This window comes from Pteropus medius, unplaced genomic scaffold, assembly GCF_902729225.1.
Source record: "Pteropus medius unplaced genomic scaffold, Ma_sr-lr_union100, whole genome shotgun sequence".
NCBI lineage: Eukaryota > Metazoa > Chordata > Mammalia > Chiroptera > Pteropodidae > Pteropus > Pteropus medius.
In genome coordinates, this window is record NW_024351729.1 from 1,616,436 (window position 1) to 1,639,007 (window position 22,572).

At 34.5% G+C, this 22,572-nt stretch overlaps 1 protein-coding gene across 6 annotated transcripts in view; it reads left to right on the forward strand.

The window, feature by feature from the left end:
* PMS1 (PMS1 homolog 1, mismatch repair system component) overlaps positions 1–17,975 on the forward strand; it is a 64,484-nt gene extending 46,509 nt beyond the window's left edge. For 4 of the 6 annotated variants that reach the window (XM_039844234.1, XM_039844233.1, XM_039844235.1 and 1 more), the window contains 4 exons: positions 6,721–7,206; positions 10,119–10,249; positions 14,337–14,497; positions 17,617–17,954. In XM_039844234.1, coding sequence (XP_039700168.1) covers positions 6,721–7,206; positions 10,119–10,249; positions 14,337–14,497; positions 17,617–17,781 — 943 coding nt within the window. In that variant the 3' untranslated portion in view covers positions 17,782–17,954. Of the gene's footprint in view, positions 1–6,720; positions 7,207–10,118; positions 10,250–14,336; positions 14,498–17,616 lie in introns of all 6 variants that reach the window. The other 2 variants (XM_039844232.1, XM_039844237.1) reach the window with 1 other exon arrangement.
* Positions 17,976–22,572: the final 4,597 nt, after the last annotated feature.

Genomic DNA, 22,572 nt, shown 5'->3' on the forward strand with positions numbered 1-22,572 from the left:
TAAATGATAGCTCATGATCTGCGAAAAAGAAATTTCTCTATTGTGATTGACATTATTTTTCACTTGCTTAGTCAAAATTGAATTTACTCCGAAGGCCAGAAATAGAAAACTGTAAAGAAAATGCGGGTATTTTGAGATCCGAGAGCTTACTCTATTTCACAGAATACTGTATTAGAATCTTCCAGAGTCAGGAGTCAGAAAGATGAGACCATGAATGACTTTGTCCAAAATCGTGATTAGTGAGATGATAGGACAAAAATATCACACTTAGTAATAACACTAACCACCACTCCTCATCTAGTCTTCATCTTGGAATACTTTCTAAGATCCTAAATTCTACAAGGAGTGCTAAGTGATATGAGATTAGACTCCTTTTCCACAGATAACCAATCTTTTCATCTAGCCTTCCTTTTCTTCCCCTTTTTCCTTTTCATTCTGTTTCTTTCACTTCCTTCTTTCCTCCCTTTTTTCTTCCTTTCCTTCTTTCCCTTGCCTTCTCCTTTTCTCCCTCCCTCCCTTTCATTAGAGAATATATATTGAGTATATTCTGTGTACGAGGCCCTACGTATGCTAGCCTCGTTGCTTCAGATACAATTACAAATGAAACATTTTCTACTTTTAAATGGTACAGTCTAGTGAGGAAAACATAATTAAACAATAGCAATCATAGAATATGATGAATTTTAACAGAATTATGAAAACACTTAGCAGTTGAGCTTACTCTCATCCATGGGACAGGAAATGCTTCCCTGAATAGAAATTAATTAGAAATGTGTAGGGAATTTTCTAGGTGAAAGGAACAGCATGTAAGAAGGCCCAGAAACTAGAAGGAACATGGTGTTATTAAGGAACTAAAAGACACCCTCTATGATAGGAAATGAATATTGAAGAGTGTGGTAAAGAAAGATGGGGAAACGCAGGCCAGATCATGGAAGGTTCTATAAGCCATAAAGAAGAGTTTGAAAAAGAACTAGGATCAGGGCTTTTGCTGAGAACGTGGGACAGACTTTGGAGTAGGGGCACTTTCATTTTTCAGTTCTTCCTTTTTTTTCCCTATTGTTTTCTTCTCCTTTCTTCTAGAGGATTAGAAACCAGATTTAGTCTATATGCCCTGCCACTGAGGTCTCAGTCAATTAATGTTAACTTGAACTTTCATTTGCAGTAGGTCTAAACATATCTCTACTTAAAATAACTAAGAATAATATTGTAATTTGGAATGAAAATGGTAGATAAATTTTATAATTACATGTAATCTTTAGTCACAGAAACATTTGAATTGATTACTGGTCAAATCAGAATATTTTCCATTCAAGATACTAAATCCCTTAATGACATTAAGTCAAAGGTAGCAGCTGTTTTTATTTAACATTCATTTGAAATATTCCTTTAGACATAACTTTCTATATTTCCCAAAGAACTAATGAAATTGACTTCTTGAGTAAATCAGAAGATTAGTAGCATATGTGAAAATTTGCACATGGTAATTATTTACAAATGGTGACCTTCATCTTGAACTCATTTTCCACCATACGGGAAAAATCTTGAATTTGTGTAGGAGCTAAAAATACTTAATTGTAGCACCTATTGAAAGTAAACTAATGATGTATTTTAGATAGCTAATCCAGAAGTCTAGATTCTAAGTAGAAATGAGAGAAAATAACATAAAAATTTATGAATATGTCATGGTGAATTACCAAAAAAGATATTTTTCAGCTAGTTTACAATGAAACAAGATCTTTTTACATACTCATCCAGCTAACATTTCTTTATTTAACAAACATGTACTAAGTACAAATTATATAACATGTTTAACATTTAATACAGTTTTTTAATAATATCTATTCAGATTTCTCCTTAAAAATGTTTTATGTATTTTACCTACAATAGAATTCAGCTAGTTTCTTAGGAGTAACATTCTCTAGTCTAAACTTTGAAACTATTTAAAAAATCGTTTAGTAAGGTTGCTTAAATAATTGTTAACCTTGCTTAAATAATTATCTTGTGCTCCTTTCACTATAACATGTGTTTCTTAATCAAAAATAATAATAAACATCACCATTTACTATGTGCCAAGCACTATTCTAAGTACTTGTCACATTTTAACACTTTTCATTCCTCACATCAAAATTAAATAGCTGTGAAATAGCTGTAGATTGTCCATATATTACAGATGAGCATACTGAAGCACAGAAAAATTAAATAATTTGCATAGGCTTACAGAGTTGCTAAAGTGGCAGAACCAAACCAGGCAGTGTGTTTCCAGGGTCTGTGTACCTAACCACTAAACTTTGCTGAACATGTAACAGTAGTTTTCTATTTTGGATATGCATTTAGACTCACCCATGGAAATCTTTAAAAACAGTACTACTGCCTGACTTCAACCTAGGCCTAGAGAATCAGAAACTACGGGTGGGTCTTAGGCATCTAAGTTTTTTAGAAAAGGATTGCTATAACAACTTTGCTAGAACCCAGTATAATTTTAAAACATCCATTAATTGTACCTTTGAAATTGAATTAAAATAGATAAATAGATGGTTTGGATTTGTTCAGTTTATTTGAATTTATTTTTTTCATTGATGACTCTAAAATGGAAAATAGCAACTGAAAAAAGAAATTTAGCTGTGAAACCATTATAAATATAGTTATATGATTTTTATTTGCTTGTTATAGTGACTTTAATTTTACTAGTATCTAATTAGTAGAGGAGTATTAATGTATATAAATTTTCTTTTGTAGTACTTGGAATTATTTATTCCACGTTGACATGATAGCAAAAGTATAAGAGACTCTTTAGATTTGGAACTATTTTATTTATTTATAATTTTTTTTTTTAGTGCCTGTGTCTTCAATGGTTTCTTAAATTGTTTTTAAAATTGGGTAAAATTTAGCTGCTGTGAAATGCGTAGATCTTAAATATACATAGTTCAGTGGATTTTCACATGTATATCCCCATGTAACCACCACCCCAAACAAAATATAGAACATTTCTGTCACCCCAGAAAGTTCCTTTATGCCACTTACCAGCCAGTCTCCATATGCAAGTCACTGCTTTGATTTCCATCCCATTAACTTGCCTTTGCCAATATTTGAACTTCATATAAAATCATGATACATACTCTTTTATAGGTAGCTTCTTCCCCTCAACAAAATATTTTTGTGATTTTCATTGTATTTGATGAATGTATCTGTATAGTTCATTCTTTTTAATCAATTAGTTATATTCACTTGTATAAACATATAGTCATTTACTGCCTAACGATAGGGATATGTTATGAGAAATGCATTGTTAAGTGATTTCGTTATGTGAACATCATAACGTATAGTTAGACAAACCTAGGTGGTATAACGTGCTACACACCTGGGCTATATGGGTATAGCCTATTGCTCCTAGGCTACAAACTTGTGCAGCATTTCACTGTACTGATTACTGTAGGCAATTGTAACAATGATATTTGTGTATCTAGATATATATAAACTTAGGAAAAGTACAATAAAAATACTGTATAAAAGATATAAAACAGTATACCTGTATAGGGCACTTACCATAATGAATAGAGCTCTGGGTGGGTCAGTGAATGAATGTGAAGGCCTAGGACATTACACTACTGCAGACTTTATAAACACTACACTCAGGCTACACTAAATTTATAAAACATGAGAGTAAGTCAAGCACAAGAGAAAATGATGTAGTCAAGTGATGAAGTAAACAAGATGTATGGGGCTGCTGTTTGCATAACATGGCTTACAGCAAACTTGTTAAGTAGAAAATACACTCTAACAAAAGTATACTCTAGTTAAAGTACACAAATCAGTAATATAGTCATTTATAATTATCAAATTTATATACCGTACTTAGTTTTATGTTCTGTACTTCTGTGTGACTAGCAGTGCCATAGGTTGGTTTATGCTGGCATTACCACAATCATGTGAGTAACGTGTTGAGCTTTGACGCTACAACAGCAACTGTGTCACTAGACAATAGGAATTTTTTAGCTTCATATAACTTTATGGGACCACTGTCAGATATGCTGTCCCTTGTTAACGAAAATGTCATCATGTGGTACCTGACTACCACAGTTTGTTTATTCAGTCTTCAGCTGATAGACCTTTGGTTGTTTCCAGTTTGGGGTTATTATAAATAAAACTGTTGTTCCCAAATATTTGTTTTTTTCCTAAAATACCTTGTTTTTGATTTCTAATTAATTTTGTCGTGGATACGGAAAATACTATGTTAGATTTCAATTTTTTGAAATTTGAGAGTTAAGCCCAGCATTTGGTTAATCTTGATAAATGTTCCATGTACACCTAAAAAGAATCCAAATTCTGCAGTTATTAGATGTGGTGTTCCAAAATGTCAACGAAATCAAGGTAGTTGATAGTACTATTAAAATCTTCTATAGCTTTACTGATTTTTATTTTTTGGTGTAATTCTGTCAGTTACTGACAGAGGGGTATTAGAGTCTCCAAGAATGATTCTGGATTTCTCCCTTTTAGGTCTGTAAAGTCTTGAGGTAATTTGAAGCTCTGTTATTAGATGCATAAACATTTGTGATTGTTATACCTTCCTAATGACCCCTTTTGTCTTCATAAAATATTCCTCTTTGTGGTATTATGTCTTGTTCTGAAATTTATTTCATCTTACATTACTATAACTATTCTGACTTTCTATTATCATTTGCATGATGTATCTTTTCCATTTTTTTACTTTCAAAATATGTGTGTCATATTTAAAGTGTAACTCTTGTGAACATATATAGCTGAATTTTGCTTTTTAAAATTCAGTCTGACAGTCTGCCTTTTAATTGGAATACTTTGTGTAATGTAATAACTGATGTGGTTAGGTTTAGGTCTGCCATTTTCTTATCTGTTTTCTGTTCATTCCATTTCTGTTTTGTTCCTGTTTCTCCTTTTTTGGGAGGGAGCCTTCTTTAGTGTTAAAAGAATATACTTCGATATTTAATTTTAATTTCTTTTTTGGTTTTGCATTATGTTTTGCTTTGGGGACTATTTTATTCATCCTTAATTTATCATAATTAGAGTTAATAGTGTATCATTTTACATAAAATCTAAAACATGAAAGTATAATTCCATTTACCACCCTTGTCCTTTATACAATTGGTTTAATATATTTTATATTTGCATACAATATAAACCTCATTTTATAATTTTTTTTTAAAATTTAAAGTTATCTTTCAAAAAATAAGATAATTTTTTAAAAGACTATTTTTTCTGTTTACCTACATAGTTACCATTTCTGGTGCTCCTCATTTATTCCTATAGATCTGAGTGTCTATTCAGTGTCATTCCTTAACAGTGTAATGATGCAAAGAAAACAGATTCTCAGCTTTCCTTTATTTGAAAATGCTATTTTATCTTCATTTAGTGGTGGTGTTCCTTTTTTGTATTCTTTTTTCGTTTTTCTCTGACTGTTTTCAGGACATCTTTATCTTTGGTTTTCAGCATTTTTTTAATGTCTTTTTTTTTCTCCGACTGCTTTCAAGATTTTATCTTTATTTCATCTAGGATTCCAGTTACATATATGTTAGGTGTTTTTTCAATCTTCATTTTTTTCTCTGTTCAGATTGGATAATTTCTATTGATCTATATTGTATTTTACTGACTCTTTCTTTTGCCATCTGTGATCTGCTGTTAAACCTATCTAGTGAATTTTTTGTTTCATATATTGTGTTTCTTCGTTCTAAAACTTCCATTTCCATTTGGTTCTTTTTATAAATTCCCTTCTCCGTTGAGATTCCCCCTCCCATTCTCTCATTATGATGATTTTTTAAGTCTTTAAATATTTATAAAAATCTATTTAAAAACAATTATTTTGCCATTTCCAACATCTGAGTTATCTTGAGGTTAGTTTCTACTGACTACTTTTTATCTTGACCATGACTCACATTTTCCTGTTTTATTGAGTAATAACTTTTGATTGTATAATGGACATGTGGGTGATAAGTAGAAACTCTGGATTTTGTTCTGAAAAGTGTTGGGTTTTTCTGCCAGTCATTTAAACAATTGACAGATCATGAGCTTGTGGAAGCTTTGTTTTACACTTTGTTAGGGAGAGGCTATAAATTTTGCCTTTAGTCCTAAGGCAGCTTCCATAGTTATAGGACTGTTTTTTTTTCTTACCCCTAAGATGCGGTCCTCCTTCAGTGTTATTTGAAAGCCCAAAGTGTTTACCACACGATCTAATTATGTGGAATTCAACTTCAAACTCTTTTCCCCCTGCAATGGACAGCTACTAAAATCTCTGTTTAGCTCATTTAGCCTCCTAGTGATTGTTTTTCTCAAAGTTCCCACACATAGGCTTGTCTCTCTCAATTTCCAGTTGTTTTGGAAGCAAGGAGTTCTGTGTTCTGATGACAGAAGCTAATAAGATTGCAGCTTTCTGACTGAGTTCTTGCCGCTTGTTCTTAATTCTGGGAACTGCTCTCTGGGTAAAGGCTTTATAAATGTGGATTTCTTTTTTCAAGGGTTGAATCCTTTCACATTTATGCGTACTTTTGATTGCTCTTCAATGCCTCTTTTACACAGTTGGTTTCTATATTTCATTCAGTTTATCATAGTTATATATAGGAAGGTTAGTCCAATGCACGCTCCTTCATTATTACCGGATCTGGAATGCCAGCTCTATTTTTTAATAAAATGTACTTCAGATGGTTAATATATTTGAGTATGATCTGATTAGTTTTGTTTCATCTCTATTCCTAGATATGAAGAGAGGGCTGCTAAAGACTTGGAACGATACAATAGGCAAATCAAGAGAGCCATTGACGAGGACTCACAAATATCATTAAAAGATGGCAGAAAAAAGATGAAGCCCACCAGCTCATGGAATCTGGCACAGAAGCACAAGTTGAAAAGTTCATTATCTCATCAGCCAAAACTTGATGAGCTCTTTCAGTCTCAAATTGAAAAAAAAAAGAACCAAAGCATTAAAATAGTTAAAATTCCCTTTTCTATGGAAAACTTAAAGAAAAAGTTTGAGAAATATAAAAAATTTGAACTGGAGGAGGAAGACGAACTTTGCTTGATCCACAATCTCAAGTTTCCTGATGCATGGCTAATTACATCCAAAACAGAAGTTATGTTATTAAATCCATATAGGGTGGAAGAAGCCTTGCTGTTTAAAAGACTTCTTGAGAATCATAAACTTCCTGCACAGCCACTGGAAAAGCCAATTATATTAACAGAGAGGTATGGTGAAGTAATATCTTTTTTTTTTTTTACTTTAAAAACATTCATACTAGATTAGAAACAGAGTAAAAAGTCGAAAGTGTTTCCTAGTAGGGAAAAGTTGTTTTGATTTAAAGAAGTCTTTTTTAAAATTTGATTTCTGATCTTTAATGGAATTAATTGCTCAGTTTGTGTCTTTGCTTCCTCATGGTGGTATTCAACTTGTTTTTCTTTCTCCTGTATTTAAATGGAAATAAGGAGGATTGAATAGATTTAGATTCTACTTTCTCATAGGACTGCTTAATAGATGGTGTTGTATGCTTCATATTTCATCACAGCAAAAGGCACTTATCACTGGGTTCAGCCGCTGACAGCCTAACCTTCCACCTTGAAATTCCCTGTCACGTGGACATGGACTACAGACTAGTGGTTCCCAGATGGTAGGCGGTAGGGGAGGAAAGGGGAGGTAGATGGGATAAAGGGAGTCAAATATAGGGGGATAGGGGGAGGGAGAAGTGGGTAAAAGAGATCAAATATATATATGGTAGCCGAAGGAAACTGGACTTTGAGTGGTAAACACAATAGAATATTGTCAAAATATAATGTACACTCAAAAATTATATGATTGTATTAACCAGTGTTACCTCAATAAACTTAATTTTTTAAAAAAAATAATTAAAAAAAATTCCTTATCAACCTTTCCATCTAATGGTTTTATCCATTGATGTTATTGCCTGAGCTAATTTTATTATAGATGGTAAAATGGGCTGTTTCCTTTTCATATCCTATATAAGCAAATTATTTTTTGTAAAAATGAATGATAACTAACCTATTAATGTTTTCCTTTTTTTATACTTAATATTTCTTTTTTAGCCGACACATTTAGAAGAGAATTGTGTGTAACAAAGGAGATAAAAATCTGAAACTAAAAAGATAATTAGAATTTGTTCTCTAGGACACATCACTAAATAACTTTCAGAACGTCTAAGAATAAATCAAAAATCATTTGTAAAATGTATTAAAACCCTTGTGTTAAAGACCCTGTCAACAGAAGGAAAAAAATAGGACAATAAAACAGGAAAACATTTGTTAAAGCTTTTATAATTAAGGCCCCAGTAATCACATTATCTGAAATTCTGCACCTTTCATAGTATAAATTGGCTCAGGACACTGACAAAGGAAGAATCAGAAAAAGAATTAATGCAGCCTTAGGCTGTATTAAAATAGTTCAAATATCTGCTAGTACTTTTCTCTTTCTTCCCTTAAAAAAGACCTAGGGTGTATCTGAAATTTTCTGAAATGTGACATCTCCATCACAGCTAATAATGTAAGTTTTTCAAAACTGAGTATGGATGGGGTAATTATGGGTTGGGCTCAGTTTTCTTACCAGATTTCTAATGTGAGTTCTGTAGCTTATGTCTGAATGGTGTGATTTAGATATCTATAAAATACATAGTTAAGAGCTCAATAATAACAACAACGGCTAATGTTTATTGAGCACTTCCTTATGATAGGAACTTTGCTAAACCCTCTGCTTTGATGATCTTTACTACCTTAAGAGAGATAGGTAATATCATTATCCATATTGTATTGATGAAGAAACTCAAACACAGAACTGTTAATTAATTTATCTAGGCTCATACAGCCAATAAATAAATGGTTGGTTCCAAAAGTCCAATCTAGACAGTAACTGTAGAGCCTATACCATTTTTTGCTATTCTGTAACCACCACCACTACCACTGACTCTCAGATTGATTTTCTGAACGTCAGACCACACAGAGCACATCTGATATGTAGACAAAGCTTTCCTCTCTGTGATGTCTGCTTTTACAGCCAGTGGGGTCCTCTACCTTTCAGATGATAAGCAAAAACATCATCTATTTATTTACTTTTTCAAGAAGTACAGGAAAAAGCTCATCATCTTGTACTAGAACATAGAACAGTGCCTTGCACACCTTAGACAGTATTTACCACTTGATAGACTCTCAAATATTCATTAACTGAATGAGAAAATGTTAACCACTCACATGTCATCCCAACAGACATTTACTATAATAACATGTTATGAGCGCTACGACCAAGCCTAAAACCAGCGTGAAGGTTAGTTTGTGCCCAGATAATCTTTGGCTACCTCACAATTTTGCTTAAGACCTTTACCACTCAGAACCATTTCACATCCAAACATGCCAGATGTACAGTAGTCTGAAGGAAGCTTTCCCAACCTGTGAATTACCAAATGTATTAAGTTCCTGGGAGAACACAATATATGCTTATCTTTGTATTATAGCAATTAAAAATTATGTATAATGGGGGGTGGCTTCATAGTGTAGTGGTTAGCACGTCTGCTTTACACGCAGAAGGTCCTGAGTTCGCCCCCCAGGTGGAGCCACAGACCATACCCCGGGTGCGCCAGGCCTTGAGTGCATACCATGAGCATGTGGGAGGAGATGCCCCACCTTCAGAGATCCAGTTCTTAAGGGGAAACAGCAACATCCATCGGTCAGGGATGGAAGTCGCGGGGAGGGAGGGAATTAAAAGGGAAAAAAAATTAAAAAAATAAAAAATAAAAAATATATAAAATGGATCATTTGAGTAACTTGACAATGTATTACTGTATCTGTTTAAAGATATATTTATTATTTATAAGTAAAGTTTTCATTTGTATTATCTAGAGAGGGCACTTTTAAATTTCATATATTGTTTCGAACACTCTAGAAGACAGAAACTTTCTTTTATAGTTATACTTCCTCCTTCTGTACTTTGTATGTAGTAGGTCTTCTATAAAATATTAACAAAAATAAAAAACAGTAAAATTTCTCATAGGGCTACTTATACCTTTGCATTTTGGTTACCCATAACACTTTTTAAAGGGCTGTTGGATCACTTTATTTTACATATTTAATAAATGAAAGGGCCATTATTTCTTTTTCAGTCTTTTTAATGGATCTCATTATTTAGAGATTTTATATAAAATGACAGCAGATGACCAAGGATACAGTGGATCAACTTACCTGTCCGATCCTCGTCTTACAGCAAATGGTTTCAAGATAAAATTAATACCAGGTATGACAATGTGGTTTAACTATTTCCTAACTTGGAAAAATAAGTCTTGTTCCACGAGTTACATTTAAGTTTTATAATTTACAGATATCATAGTGTATTTTTGTCTCACAAAAGTACACTGTCAGCTTTGTAAAAAACAGTCATATTTCAAACAGGTCACGTCTGTCTGAAATAAGTAAGTTTGGCATCTCTTTCAGTCCATTGCCTTGTATTTGCATTTTCAGAAACTAATCAAATAGTTGTAAGTTTTGCCATCCTTTGTCATAATATTCAAACTGCCTGTTTTGTTTAACTGTTATTAAATAATCCTTTAGATGAAATAGAAGTAAATATTCAGCTTACAGGAACGGCCTAACAAAACTGGACATCTTTCCTTTTTAAAAAGCATTTAGTAGTTTTGCCAACTAGATGTGTAACATCAACAGTCTTACTATTTGGTCAGTGGATGAGTTGATCATATGGCTTTGCTAAAAGTATGAGAAATCACTATTTGCTTGGTATGTAAATTTATTGGGTGGTGACAAAAAAAATAATCCATCTGTCTGGGAGACTTCATTTTTCCCTGCTGACCCTTTTTATTTCATAGTTTCCATATTTAACTGCCTTCTGCCCCAGCTTCCTAGGCTGGTCTTGTCCTTTTACTTTCCCTTCACCTGGTATAAAGGGTGAAGATTGATTCTACTGTCACCCTTTCCCACCCACTCCTAAACTTGTCATGACCAAAGTATTAAAAAATGGAAATTCAACCAAAACAGTGTTGATTTTTAAAAAATTTTTTAGTGAGACTTCCAAAGAAAAGAGTAAAAGCAATGTATAAAACCATGAAATTAAATGTATTCTAAATATGCTTTGGTATTCTAAACATTAATTTTACTTGACTTTTTCAGTTTTAAGAATACTTACTCTAAAATTCTTACCTTCTACTTCAATCTTGAATATTTAGATTTGGAGTGAAGAGCAAGTAAATCCCAACTCTTCCATTTAAAAACAATGTGCTTTTTGGAAAGTTAGCCTAAATGTTTCTTCATCAAGAACAACTGATAATTACTTAATATTATGTGTAGGACATTGTTCTTAATAATAAATGTATTAATTCATTAATCTTCCTAAGAGCCCTATGAAGTAGGTTCTATTACTGTCCCCATTTTATAGATGGACAATTAGAGGTGCAGAGATGTTAACCCTTTCCTCATTTGCCTTGAGAATACTCGCCGGAGGCATTTACCCCAGGATAACTCATGGAGCACCTGCGTATCACCATGCTAACCTTACCCCCAAAGTTTGCCATGAAGCAGCTCGCTTTTATTATTATTTTTGCATCAATCTAGTATATCGATAGTCTTTGGAAACAAATGACATCATTCTATTTATATCATTCTGTTTTTAATAGTTGGATCACTGAAAAAATCAAATCCTAGAACACGTAGCATTCCTACGCGTGATGTTAAATGAACACTTGGCGGCGAGCTGCACTTTTTTTTTTCCTAAAGGAGAAAGGATGACGTCTGCTTAAGGGTACACAGTCGTAGACCAGGATTTGATCCCAAGCAATCTGTCTTTGGAGCCTACCTTTTAACAAATTTGTCATAATGCTTCCTTATTAAAATTGGGATCCATACTTCATGAAGTATTTGTGAGCACTAAACAAAGTACTTATGTAAATTAGTTAATATAGTACTTAGCAATGATAGGTATTCAAATATTCTCTTTTCTTCCCATCCTCTGGCACTCCTTTCTGACCTGAACTGACTTGTCATTTCCTTCAGTCCTCCTGGAAATCTTTCTTCCTCAGGGCTCCTGTCATTTTTTAAATTTATTTGCATTGCGAAACAAAGGGGTTGGTGTGGATCTGTGTATGTGTCTTTAGCAAGAATTTTTTTCTTAATCTATTTTCTAATTATATTGTATTGGTGGCAGGTACCATTTTTTCTTGGAAGATGTTATCATAGCAATTTTTATAGCAATATTTTTTAAGCTAAAATAATTACCCTGTGTGTTCCAAAAGCATGTTTATTTTTGAGCTACCCAGTAAGTTTCTATCTGACAGATTCTGCCCTTAGCTTGTAGATGGTGTTTTTTAAGTCCTATCGAATGCCAGTACTTTGCATGGCACCAAAGATGTAAAAATGAATAAGACACTCATCTGCAAACTGACTCGATTTGTTTGGAATTGACTTTACTTAGATTATCATCAGCATTATTTCTCTTGTCAATAACAGATCAAGTTAAAAACATGTTTTCTGTATTTTTCTAGCCTCTTTATTAATTTATAAGTCATGTTTCTTAAAGCCCATTTCTCTTAATTTTAGTGAGAGTTTTGTTTTATTGGACTTAACTTTGGATCAACAGTTTGCCAATTTTCACGAAACATCTTTGGATAAAAATAAAGGCTTTTAAAAGACAGGAAGAATACACCTACTTTTGAGGGAAAAGATTCTGAATGTGACCCTAAGAACTTTGCTTGTTATAATGGAAATAGCTTTTTGTTCCGCATCAATAAGAATTCCATATTTTAGGAAGTGAAAACTTGTCAAACTACTTATTAATTTGCAGTATTTCCCTGAAGATTGAGAAGCAGTTTACTGAATTTTATGGAAACATCTTGTAAAGTTTATTGTTACATAGTTCCAAATGTCTCTAAATTTTCCATGTTGAATTTTGCAAACACAGATTAAAATATTGCTCAATTTCCTCATCTGTTGCCAAATACTTTTTACCCATGTCCACAAGTAATTCTGTGAAATGCTTACAGTTTTCCAGGGCATTTGTAGTCAGTATTAGACTTTTCAATCTAATCATACTATAAAAGGTATAGAACCAGCAATAGTGACAAATCACTTGACTGATATTTTTGTAAATTTCTATATCTATATATATGTAAAAAGATGTGAACTAGAATATTCTGCTACTTCCTCTTTCCCTATCTAAACCCTGTTTGAAGTCCTATTTAAGTTCTCCTGTTGCTCAAACTCTTATATTTTTGTCTTCCTTCACTGTCCTCTGTATTTATCCTTTAATGCTTGATTGTGTATCTTCTTATATTATTCTCCAATTGTTTCCTGGAAAGAACATTAAGATGCCTGCTCTGTTTAGTATACACTGTTGTATCTGCCATCCAAGACAACTAGTATGTAACTGGAAATAGATTAGGGATGGGATCATTGACATATAAAAATCTGAAACTCCTCAAGCTACATCATTCCTCTTTTTTTATTTATCGATTTATAGCTACCATTGATCCAACATTGGACTGTCTCATTTTCTTTATTTCAAGGTAACACTGTGTAGACTTTAATATTAAGAACACTGTTACACAGATATAGCCAAAGACAAGTCTCTGCTATTTTTCCAAAATCATAAAATTCTAAAGTCAAATTCAATCATTTGGAATGTATACTGTTTTGAATATTTTACCCACTTTTATATTCAGTCATATAGCTAGTTCTTAGTTTTAATCACTAAATTATTTAAAGTAGCTTAAATAATAGATAACATATCAATTTTAAACAACTGTCTTAGTAAAATACTTTGAATAAACAGTATTTCATTTCCTCAGATTATTAATATATTAGTTACTATTATGGTAATCATTTCACACCAAGTCAACACTTTGTACACTTTAAACTTACACAATGTTATGTCAGTTATGTCTCAATAAATCTGGAAAAGAAAGTTACTATGTGAGTATTTTTATAATAATTTTTAAGTAAAATAATCATAGAATCCAGCAGCAGTTGCTAAAACACTTAGAGCACTTTTATTTTAATAAATATCATGGGACTCCATTTACTCTCCAAAGTAAGAAATGTTCTAAACAAATGTAAGAACAGAACAGCAATAACTGAGATTAAATTAAATGATAAAAAAAGTACATGTGGTATCTGTGAGCGCTTACAACTTAACATGAATGTGAAATCCTGTTGGAAATTATTATTTGTTCTCCAACTAAGAAACAAAACTTTGTCCCAATTATATTATATTCTATTGAAGATTCACTAAAGGTTTTAACAGTGTTTTTGTTTTAATAGATACATTCTGGAATATAATTTAAACAAAACTAAGATATATTTTTTCTTTTTTCTCTTAGGAGTTTCAATTGCTGAAAGCTACTTGGAAATAGAAGGAATGGCTAATTGTCTTCCATTCTATGGAGTGATGGATTTAAAAGAAATTCTTAATGCTATATTAAACAAAAATGCAAAAGAAGTTTATGAATGTAGACCTCGCAAAGTGACAAGTTATTTAGAAGTATGTGTTATCTGATTATTTAGGTTGGCTAGGTTTTATGACACTTGAGTGTTCCTTAATAAAATAGTAAGTGGTTTCAAAATAGTAAAGTTTCTATAAGGTTTATTATTGTTTGCAAGAAGGAAATACTATTAAAGGAAGAAAACTTCTTTAAAAGTTTCACCTCATAAACTGGTTGTTGTACACTCTATCATGGATCTTTACTATAACATTATTTTTTTAGTATATATTGAGGAAGACTTATGCATGAAACATTTTGTAGTGAAGTTCTTTTTGTTGTTTTGCTTTTATTTTTTAGAAGGGATTCAGAATTGCTCCACCTTTATACCAACTACTTGTCTAAAAAGAACTGTAATATGATTTTAAGCCATGATCTCTTTAAGGGCAAAGAAAAGAGAGAAAGTGAAACATGTAGATTATTAAATAAATGGAAGTTTTAGTTTTCTGGCAATATCTACCACAAATGAGAAATATAACAGTGGGTTTTAAAAAATTCAAAAGTAATAGAGGATGGAGGAAGATTATAAACTTTTAAATGTCCAAATATAAGATAGTGGTGGGAAAACAATAGTGATTGTATGTTTGAGGAGCCATCCCTGAAAGATGACTGATATTATTTTAAAAACAAACCTGAACTTTAAAAGTTTTTTTCTCCTTTTTAAAAAATGAGTCATTTTTCTCTTGGACTGTAACCATGGTGTCCCAATGCATTCTGAGGGTCAGACATCCTCAACAGGGAAGTCCATTTTTTTACCCTTTTTGAAGATTGTATTCAGTAACATACTGTGAGTCTTTCAAGAGCTTTGTCTTGTGAACCTTCACAGCCTATTGTGGGGGCAATTCAACAGTGATAGTTTCTAGAGACATCAAAGGAATTTTTTCACGTGAAAAAGTTAGTATAAACTTAAATAAAGGTTGATGAAGTTGCAGGTAGTGTTTTGTATATTGAGGAACCACATGGGAAGAAATAAGATTTCAGAAATAACAAATTTAAGTTAGATATAAATATTTTTGCTAATATTATACCTCATTAGATTAAAGTAATTAATGGATGCGGTTCTTAAGAAAGATAGCCTAGAAAAAAAAGAGAACGTCTGTTAGAACCACAGGAATGCTTCATTTAAAGCCATACTGAATTAGATGAAACAGAAAGATAGGAGAGTGAAGGGAGAACCAAAAGAGGGGTGGATATAAAATGATTGGAGGAAAGACATTTTAATGTAAGTAGTATCACATTTTTCATAGGGTAACAGTTGCTAGAAGACCATCAGGTGTGGCTGTTCAGTGGCAGTGATAACCTTGAAGAGAGTTGAAATGGAAAAGTGGCAGGGATGGAAGACTTGCCAGAGGTCAAAGAATAGTGGGGTAGTGGTGAAAAGTGTAGGCAGCATGTCAGATGGTGGTGAAAGGAAGGCAAACGATTGGAGAGCGGATGTTCCAAAACATGTAGGAAAGGACAGTGGGATATGATACAAGCTTTAGAAAGGAGAAACCATTCTGTGAATAAAGAGCAAAAAAAGGGAGGAAAAGTGAAAGTAAAAATATTTTGAGCTAAACTCGAAGTCATGTTACCTCAAGGAAGTCATGTATGATACATGTGGTAAAGGGGTAGGAAAAGTTATCTGGAGAATGAAGGGGCTGGGGTGGCACTGGGGATTTGAATATAGCGGAAAAAGTTTGAAACTAAGAGCAAGTAGGCACTCTAAGAGAAGGTTGGTTAGAGAAGAATGAGATTTCGTGGCATTAAGGGATCATAAAAACTAACATTGGTACTGGATCCAGCCAGGAGCTTTGTCATTCTCCAGCAGTGCTTGGTAGAATTTATCCAAGGGTAGGGAGCAGCAACATGAATATGGTGGGAGAACAAGAGAGTAAATGAGGAAATTTGAATACATAAGAGGTTTCTTATACCAAAAAGACCTGTTAGATCCTAGAGGGATATAAAGATGAATTAGATTCTAGTAGGAATTTGCCTTTAGATTTTAGTAGGAGTCCTAAAGGAATGCAGGAAGCTAGAGATAGTTTCCTTTATTCTTACTATTCATACCTTACATAGGGAAAGATGACAGAAGGGTGCTGGTGGGCCAGGAGAATGAGGAGAGATTGTGGAGATTAAAGGTCAAAGTGAAGAAAAAGAAGAGGTTTACTTTGACTAAAGGAGTAGGATGACTGAGAATATAGTAGGAAAGGATGTGTAGTTAGGGAGAACAGTGCTAGAATTCAAGAGCTCTGAGTACAATAGTTTAAAAAAATTAAATCTTAAAAGAAGTCAGCTTTGCTAATACTTTTACCCTCAAACTGTCTTCCCTGTCTCAGAAAGCAGTATTACCATACCACGAATGTGGACATTATCCTTCATTCTGCCTCTCTCATAACCAGTCTATCAGCAAGTCTTGATCTACCTCCAACTCATGTCAGGAGTCTTTATAGCTCCCTCCATCTCCGCTGTTACCACCGTAGGCAAAAACTCACTGAGACTGCATTGATTGCTTCAAACCATGCTTCATGCAGCAGCCAGATGTGAATTGTGAAGAGTGTCAGGCTCCTGCTTAAAAACTCACTGGTTACTTCTATACATTTAGATTAAAACCTATGGCTCACCCTGTCTGAAAGGGCAAGCTGCCCTCTGCCTCACTCCTTCCGTCTTCCTCTCTTTAGTAACTATGCTGTACTTACACTAATCATTTGTTTCTGTCTGTTCCCTCTGCCCAAATGCTTTTCTTTACCCATGATCCTTGTATCTTAGTTCCTTGTTTAAATCGAAGCTTAAATGTTATCCCAAGGAAGCTTTTCCTAACCATACAGTTACTTTCTAGCATGTTACCCAGTTTCATTTTATACATATTACTCCGTGAAATTTTATTTGTCTTTTTATCTGTTTTCTGTTTCTTTGAACTAAAATGTCAATTTCACAAGAGCAGGGATCTTGTCTTGTCCTCCGCTGTATTCCTAGAACCACGACAACAACGACTAGCACATAATTGGTGTTTAACAAGTATCTGTTGTGCGAATGAATAATAAAAATAATATAATCAATTTTCTGACTTCCTTCTTGCCAGGAACAGTATATTTCTGCTTCAGGGTATATCACAGTAAAATGTATGGCCTTCTCTTCACAGGGAGAAGCAGTACGTCTGTCAAGACAGTTACCCATGTACTTGTCAAAGGAGGATGTCCAAGACATTATCAACAGAATGAAGCACCAATTTGGAAATGAAATTAAAGGATGTGTTCATGGTCGCCCATTTTTTCACCATTTAACTCATCTTCCAGAAGCTACATGATTAAATATGTTTAAGAAAATTTGTTACTATTGAAATTGATTTGGTCATAAAATAATATGAGTCAATATTTAAACCCTGTTTGTACTATCATGAGTTAAATGGTTATTTTATAAGTGAAGATTCACTGGCTTGTTTGTATATTAAAACATTTCAAAAACTGTAGAAAACATAAATAAAAGAATATAGGCTGTTAATTCATTTTGTTCTCAAGAAGGAGCCTTTATAACAAATTGGAATATACCTAGAATTCTTGAGTGGTTGATTTACTGGATGCTTTGGACTAAATTGTGTCCCCAAATTTCTATGTTGAAGCCCTAACCCCAATGTGAGGGTATTTGAAGATGGGGCCTTTAGAAGTTAATTAGATTTAGATGAAATCGTGAGAGTGGACCCATCAGTGGCATTAGTACCCATAAAAGAAGAGGTACCAGAGAGTTTGCTCACTTTCCTTTTCACCCACTATCCCACCTGTACCCCAAGTGGGGATAGGGAGAGAAGGTGACGCTCCAGGAAGATAGCCCTCAACAGACACCAACAGTGCTGACACCTTGATCTTGGACTTCTGGCCTCTAGACCTATGAGGAAGTATCCGTTTAAGCCACCAGTCCAAATTTTTTTATGGCAATCTGAGCTAATACACTGGATCAGTCCTATGCGGGGAGAAATCACAGGCGCAGCTGGCATATGTGACAGTAGTTGTCAATCCTTGTTGAAAGGTTGGTGAGACAGGAAGTGGGAGAAAGAAAATGAAGTTCGGAGGAAGAAGAACATAACTTTGCAAATCCAGTCATTTCTCAAGATAACAGTTTAGAAGTTGCTGTCTTTTACATGGAAATTATTAGGCTTTGGGGTTAAAATTTGTTAGCATGGGAAGACCTAGATTTTTAACAAAAATTTTACATTGATTATTCATTGAGCATGTGTCCTCAAAAACCAGCTCCCACAGTGCACCAAAATACTTAGTTTAAAAAATGTCGAAACATGATTTTCAGTGAATGTAGTTTTGTACAAAGACATGCTAGTGGAACAGCGTCTCCACACTTACACCATCTCCCCTATTTCTCAAGGAGAATTTTTAAATTCTTAAGACGCTTGTGTTAAGAGGTACAAATTGTGATACCTGGAATTCTACTTATACCAGGCCTTATTCCTGTCAACATTGTCATGTTTTCTGTCAGCCAAATCTATATTTTTCTCCATTTTCCCCTTTAAAAATTTGGATCCCTTCTCAGACCTTTCTGGGAGTAATCATTTTAAATTTACCCGATATGTTGAGGAAAGAAAGTCATAGAAGATGACAAATTTTGCATCATACGTTTGTACCAGCCCTAAGCAAAATTTTGGTCTTATTTTCTAGCTGATATAGTGTGTTGTTTAAAAGGTCCTACGACAGCCTCAGATGAATAAATTTGTTGCTTTTGCTTTTCAGTTCTGGATCCTGCCAAATCAGATTAGTAGTAATGATGACAGGTATTCACCTATTTGCTGGATACACTATCCACTTGCCTTGTATGATCTCATTTGATCTTCACGACAAATTTAGGATTGTAAGTACTGTTAAGAGTTATCCTGCAACTCGCATTCTTTATCACATACTGTCTGCAATGAAAAATGGGCCCTAAAGAGTCTTATGGTCAGCATAAGTACTTGGGAAAAGGTATAAAACACTTCCTGATGCCCTTTTAAGGAATGCTAGATCAATTTAGGGCTGTACCATTTTTCTAATGGGAACCTGAGGAAGTAGAGGTGGACGGGGGGTTAGGGAGGTTTGGTTGAGGCTCCGGCTCCTGGCTCCCAAGGGGAGGAGGAACCCTCCCCCCACGGACTGCCCTCTCCATCCCCCACAAGCCCTTGCGGAAGCAGCTGCCCTGCGGGACAAGATGGCCGAAGCGCTGGCGAAGCCCTGGCTTCCAGAAAGGAGGTAAGGGCTGCTGCAGGCGAGGAAGCCAGCTCGAGATTAAGGCCTAGGAGAGGAGATTCTGAGGGAAAGGGAAACCTCACCCCAAAATGCCCATTATCCTCACTGTGTTAGGGCTTGCCCCGGGAGGGGGAGGAGAAGGGCTCAAGGTGTGAATACTGCAAAATGCTCTTGGGATCCCAGCCTAGGCTATGTAGCACAGGAGTGACGCCAGAGCCATGCAGAGGTGAGGTCTCTAGGTCCCTTTTGGCTGGACCTTTGCCTTGAGAGTTGATATGCATGGTCCAGCAATACCTATGAGGTTTCAGATATTGAACGTACTAAAACGTTAGGCCTGGATTCAGAGGGACACATTTTTGTTATTTTCATTGGCTATTTGAGTCTGATTTTACCCAGATTTTGTGGCTGAGATTGTAGATCGCACCCCACTGCAGCCTACATTTCTTAAAATGTAAACATGACCCATTTATGGCGCACCCAAAAGTTTACCCACCTACTTAAAAATTGAAGTTGTAAAGCAAATTAAAATGCCACGAATTATATTAAAGTAGTTAAATGAACCAGACTTGTTCTTGTAATTGGAGCATTCTAGATTGATTCAGGTAAACCACTGCCAAAAAGACTCTAAGTGATCTAATCTGACCAGTTTTACAGATGAGAAAATAGAATCTGGAATGATTAAATGATTTGCCCACAGCTGAGTGCCCATAGCTGCTCTACTATTCTACTAGTTCCACTTCAAATGTTGATATTATCATAAACTAAAAGAAAAGTAAGTACTAAAAGAAAAATCATAAATTTTACTGCAAAGCCAAATTTAAAAAATGACAAGATTGTCAACTTCCTTTCATAAGTATGAATAACCTATAGTTCACTATTATCTTATTCTAGATCTTTGGGTTGATCTAACCTGAACTTAACATTTTTCATCTTAAAAACCTTCATTGTTTCCAGTAACACACCATTGCCCTCTTACCACTTCTGCCTTGAGATTGTTTGCTTGCTTATTTTTTTTATCACACTTTTAATTCCTCCTTAAACTACTATAAGTTAATGTAAAGATCCCTTTCATTTTTAAAATCCTGTCCCAGTGGTTATCTAATTTGAGCCACACTTGAAAAACCACTGTCCTATCCTGTATCAAATATCAAAGTTTCCCTAACAACCTTAAGTTCCAGTTCTTTCAGCTCATATTTTTTTTCTTACTGATTCTTAATAAAATCTATCATCTCAGTAAACAAAAAACAAACAAGCTTAGAAGACTTCACCCTGACTGTACTGTTAGACATTAATTTCTTCATCTCTGAAATGAAGATGTTGAATTTGACCCACAAGTGTGCAGTCATTTCTAATATTCTGTAACTTTGTTTCTTCCTATTTTGTCTTAAATGTTTATTATGACCTGAAATGACCTCTTTTCAGTTATCACAACATTACTATGGACAATATTTAAATGCCTCTGAGTTAGCCCACTTTTTTTTCATGAAATCTTCTAAACTAGTCAAGGGGAAAGTAGATTTCCCCTACCCTACTCAAATTGGACTTGAAATCACTAACAGTCTCTTCCATCTCCACTTTAGTTGTATATTTATTCCTTTGTTTATTCAGTAACATTTATTGAATGTCACAGTGACAAACACAATACAGAGAGAGAAGACATTCCTTGCCATCCAGAAAAGAAAAACTATTGCAATGTAATATTGCCACCATTGGGGCCCATCAGAGTTGGTGTCACCCCAAAGGCAGGGGCAGGGAGAGAGATAACGACAGTGCAGAAGTGTAGTTAGCATTTTCCCTTGGTTCTTCCTAAAGTGATGCAGTGAAGAATCACAGGTCATTGAGATTTAATAGTTTTATTAAAAGTATATTTTAAAGAATGCCCCAAGGAGGCACATGGAGAAAGACAAAGCATACCCTAAGGTGGCACATTGTCCCACACTGCAGCCAACACAAAGGGGCCAAAAGGGCCACAAAGGGCAAAAAGGCCTCAAAAGGCCACCAAAAAGAAGAGTACCCAGAAGTGGGAATGTCTGCCTTATATTTGAGCTGTGATGGGTGGTTCCAAAGGCATTCCTAGTGATTGGCAAGTGAGGTCATTTTGATTGACACTTGGCTGCTATATAACTCCTTTCTAGCGCACATGTGCTTACCCAGAATACCGTCTATTATAATTAGATTCATGAACTTCCAGGCATAAACATAGTATTATAATGAAGCTCAAATTGTAGGCAAATTAGGGTAGTATCTTCTGCTCAGGCATCTGTAGCCGGATTAGGCCACCTGAGACTATGACCCTTTCATCCTTTGTCTCTGGGGATGCAGGAGGAATTCTCTAACTACCAATAGGGTGTTCTTTGGGCAGTCTCTGGGCTGGGCCCCTATTCCTTTGTTTCCCTTGTCACTCATGTCTGACTACCTAACAATATGATAAGTATTATGAAGATATATAGTATGTACTGTGTAAGCATGGAGAGCTACCCACTCCCAACTTGGAGAAACCTATGGAAGAAGCTAGTGAGCTGAATCTTAAGGTTGGTAAGGAATTATCTGGGAGAAGAAAAAAAGGGCGAGGCAGAGAAAACAGCATTTGCCAGTGCATTGGTGAGTGCAAGGAATTCTGTATCACTAGATCTTGAGGAATAAATGGATTGGAATTCTCTAACTACCAATAGGGTGTTCTTTGGGCGGTCTCTGGGCTGGGCCCCTATTCCTTTGTTTCCCCTGTCACTCATGTCTGACTACCTAACAATATGATAAATATTATGAAGATATATAGAGAATTCCTCCTGCATCCCCAGAGACAAAGGATGAAAGGCATTTTAATTATGTTTTGTAATTTAGATCATAGAAATGCATCACAAGTTAAGAAATAG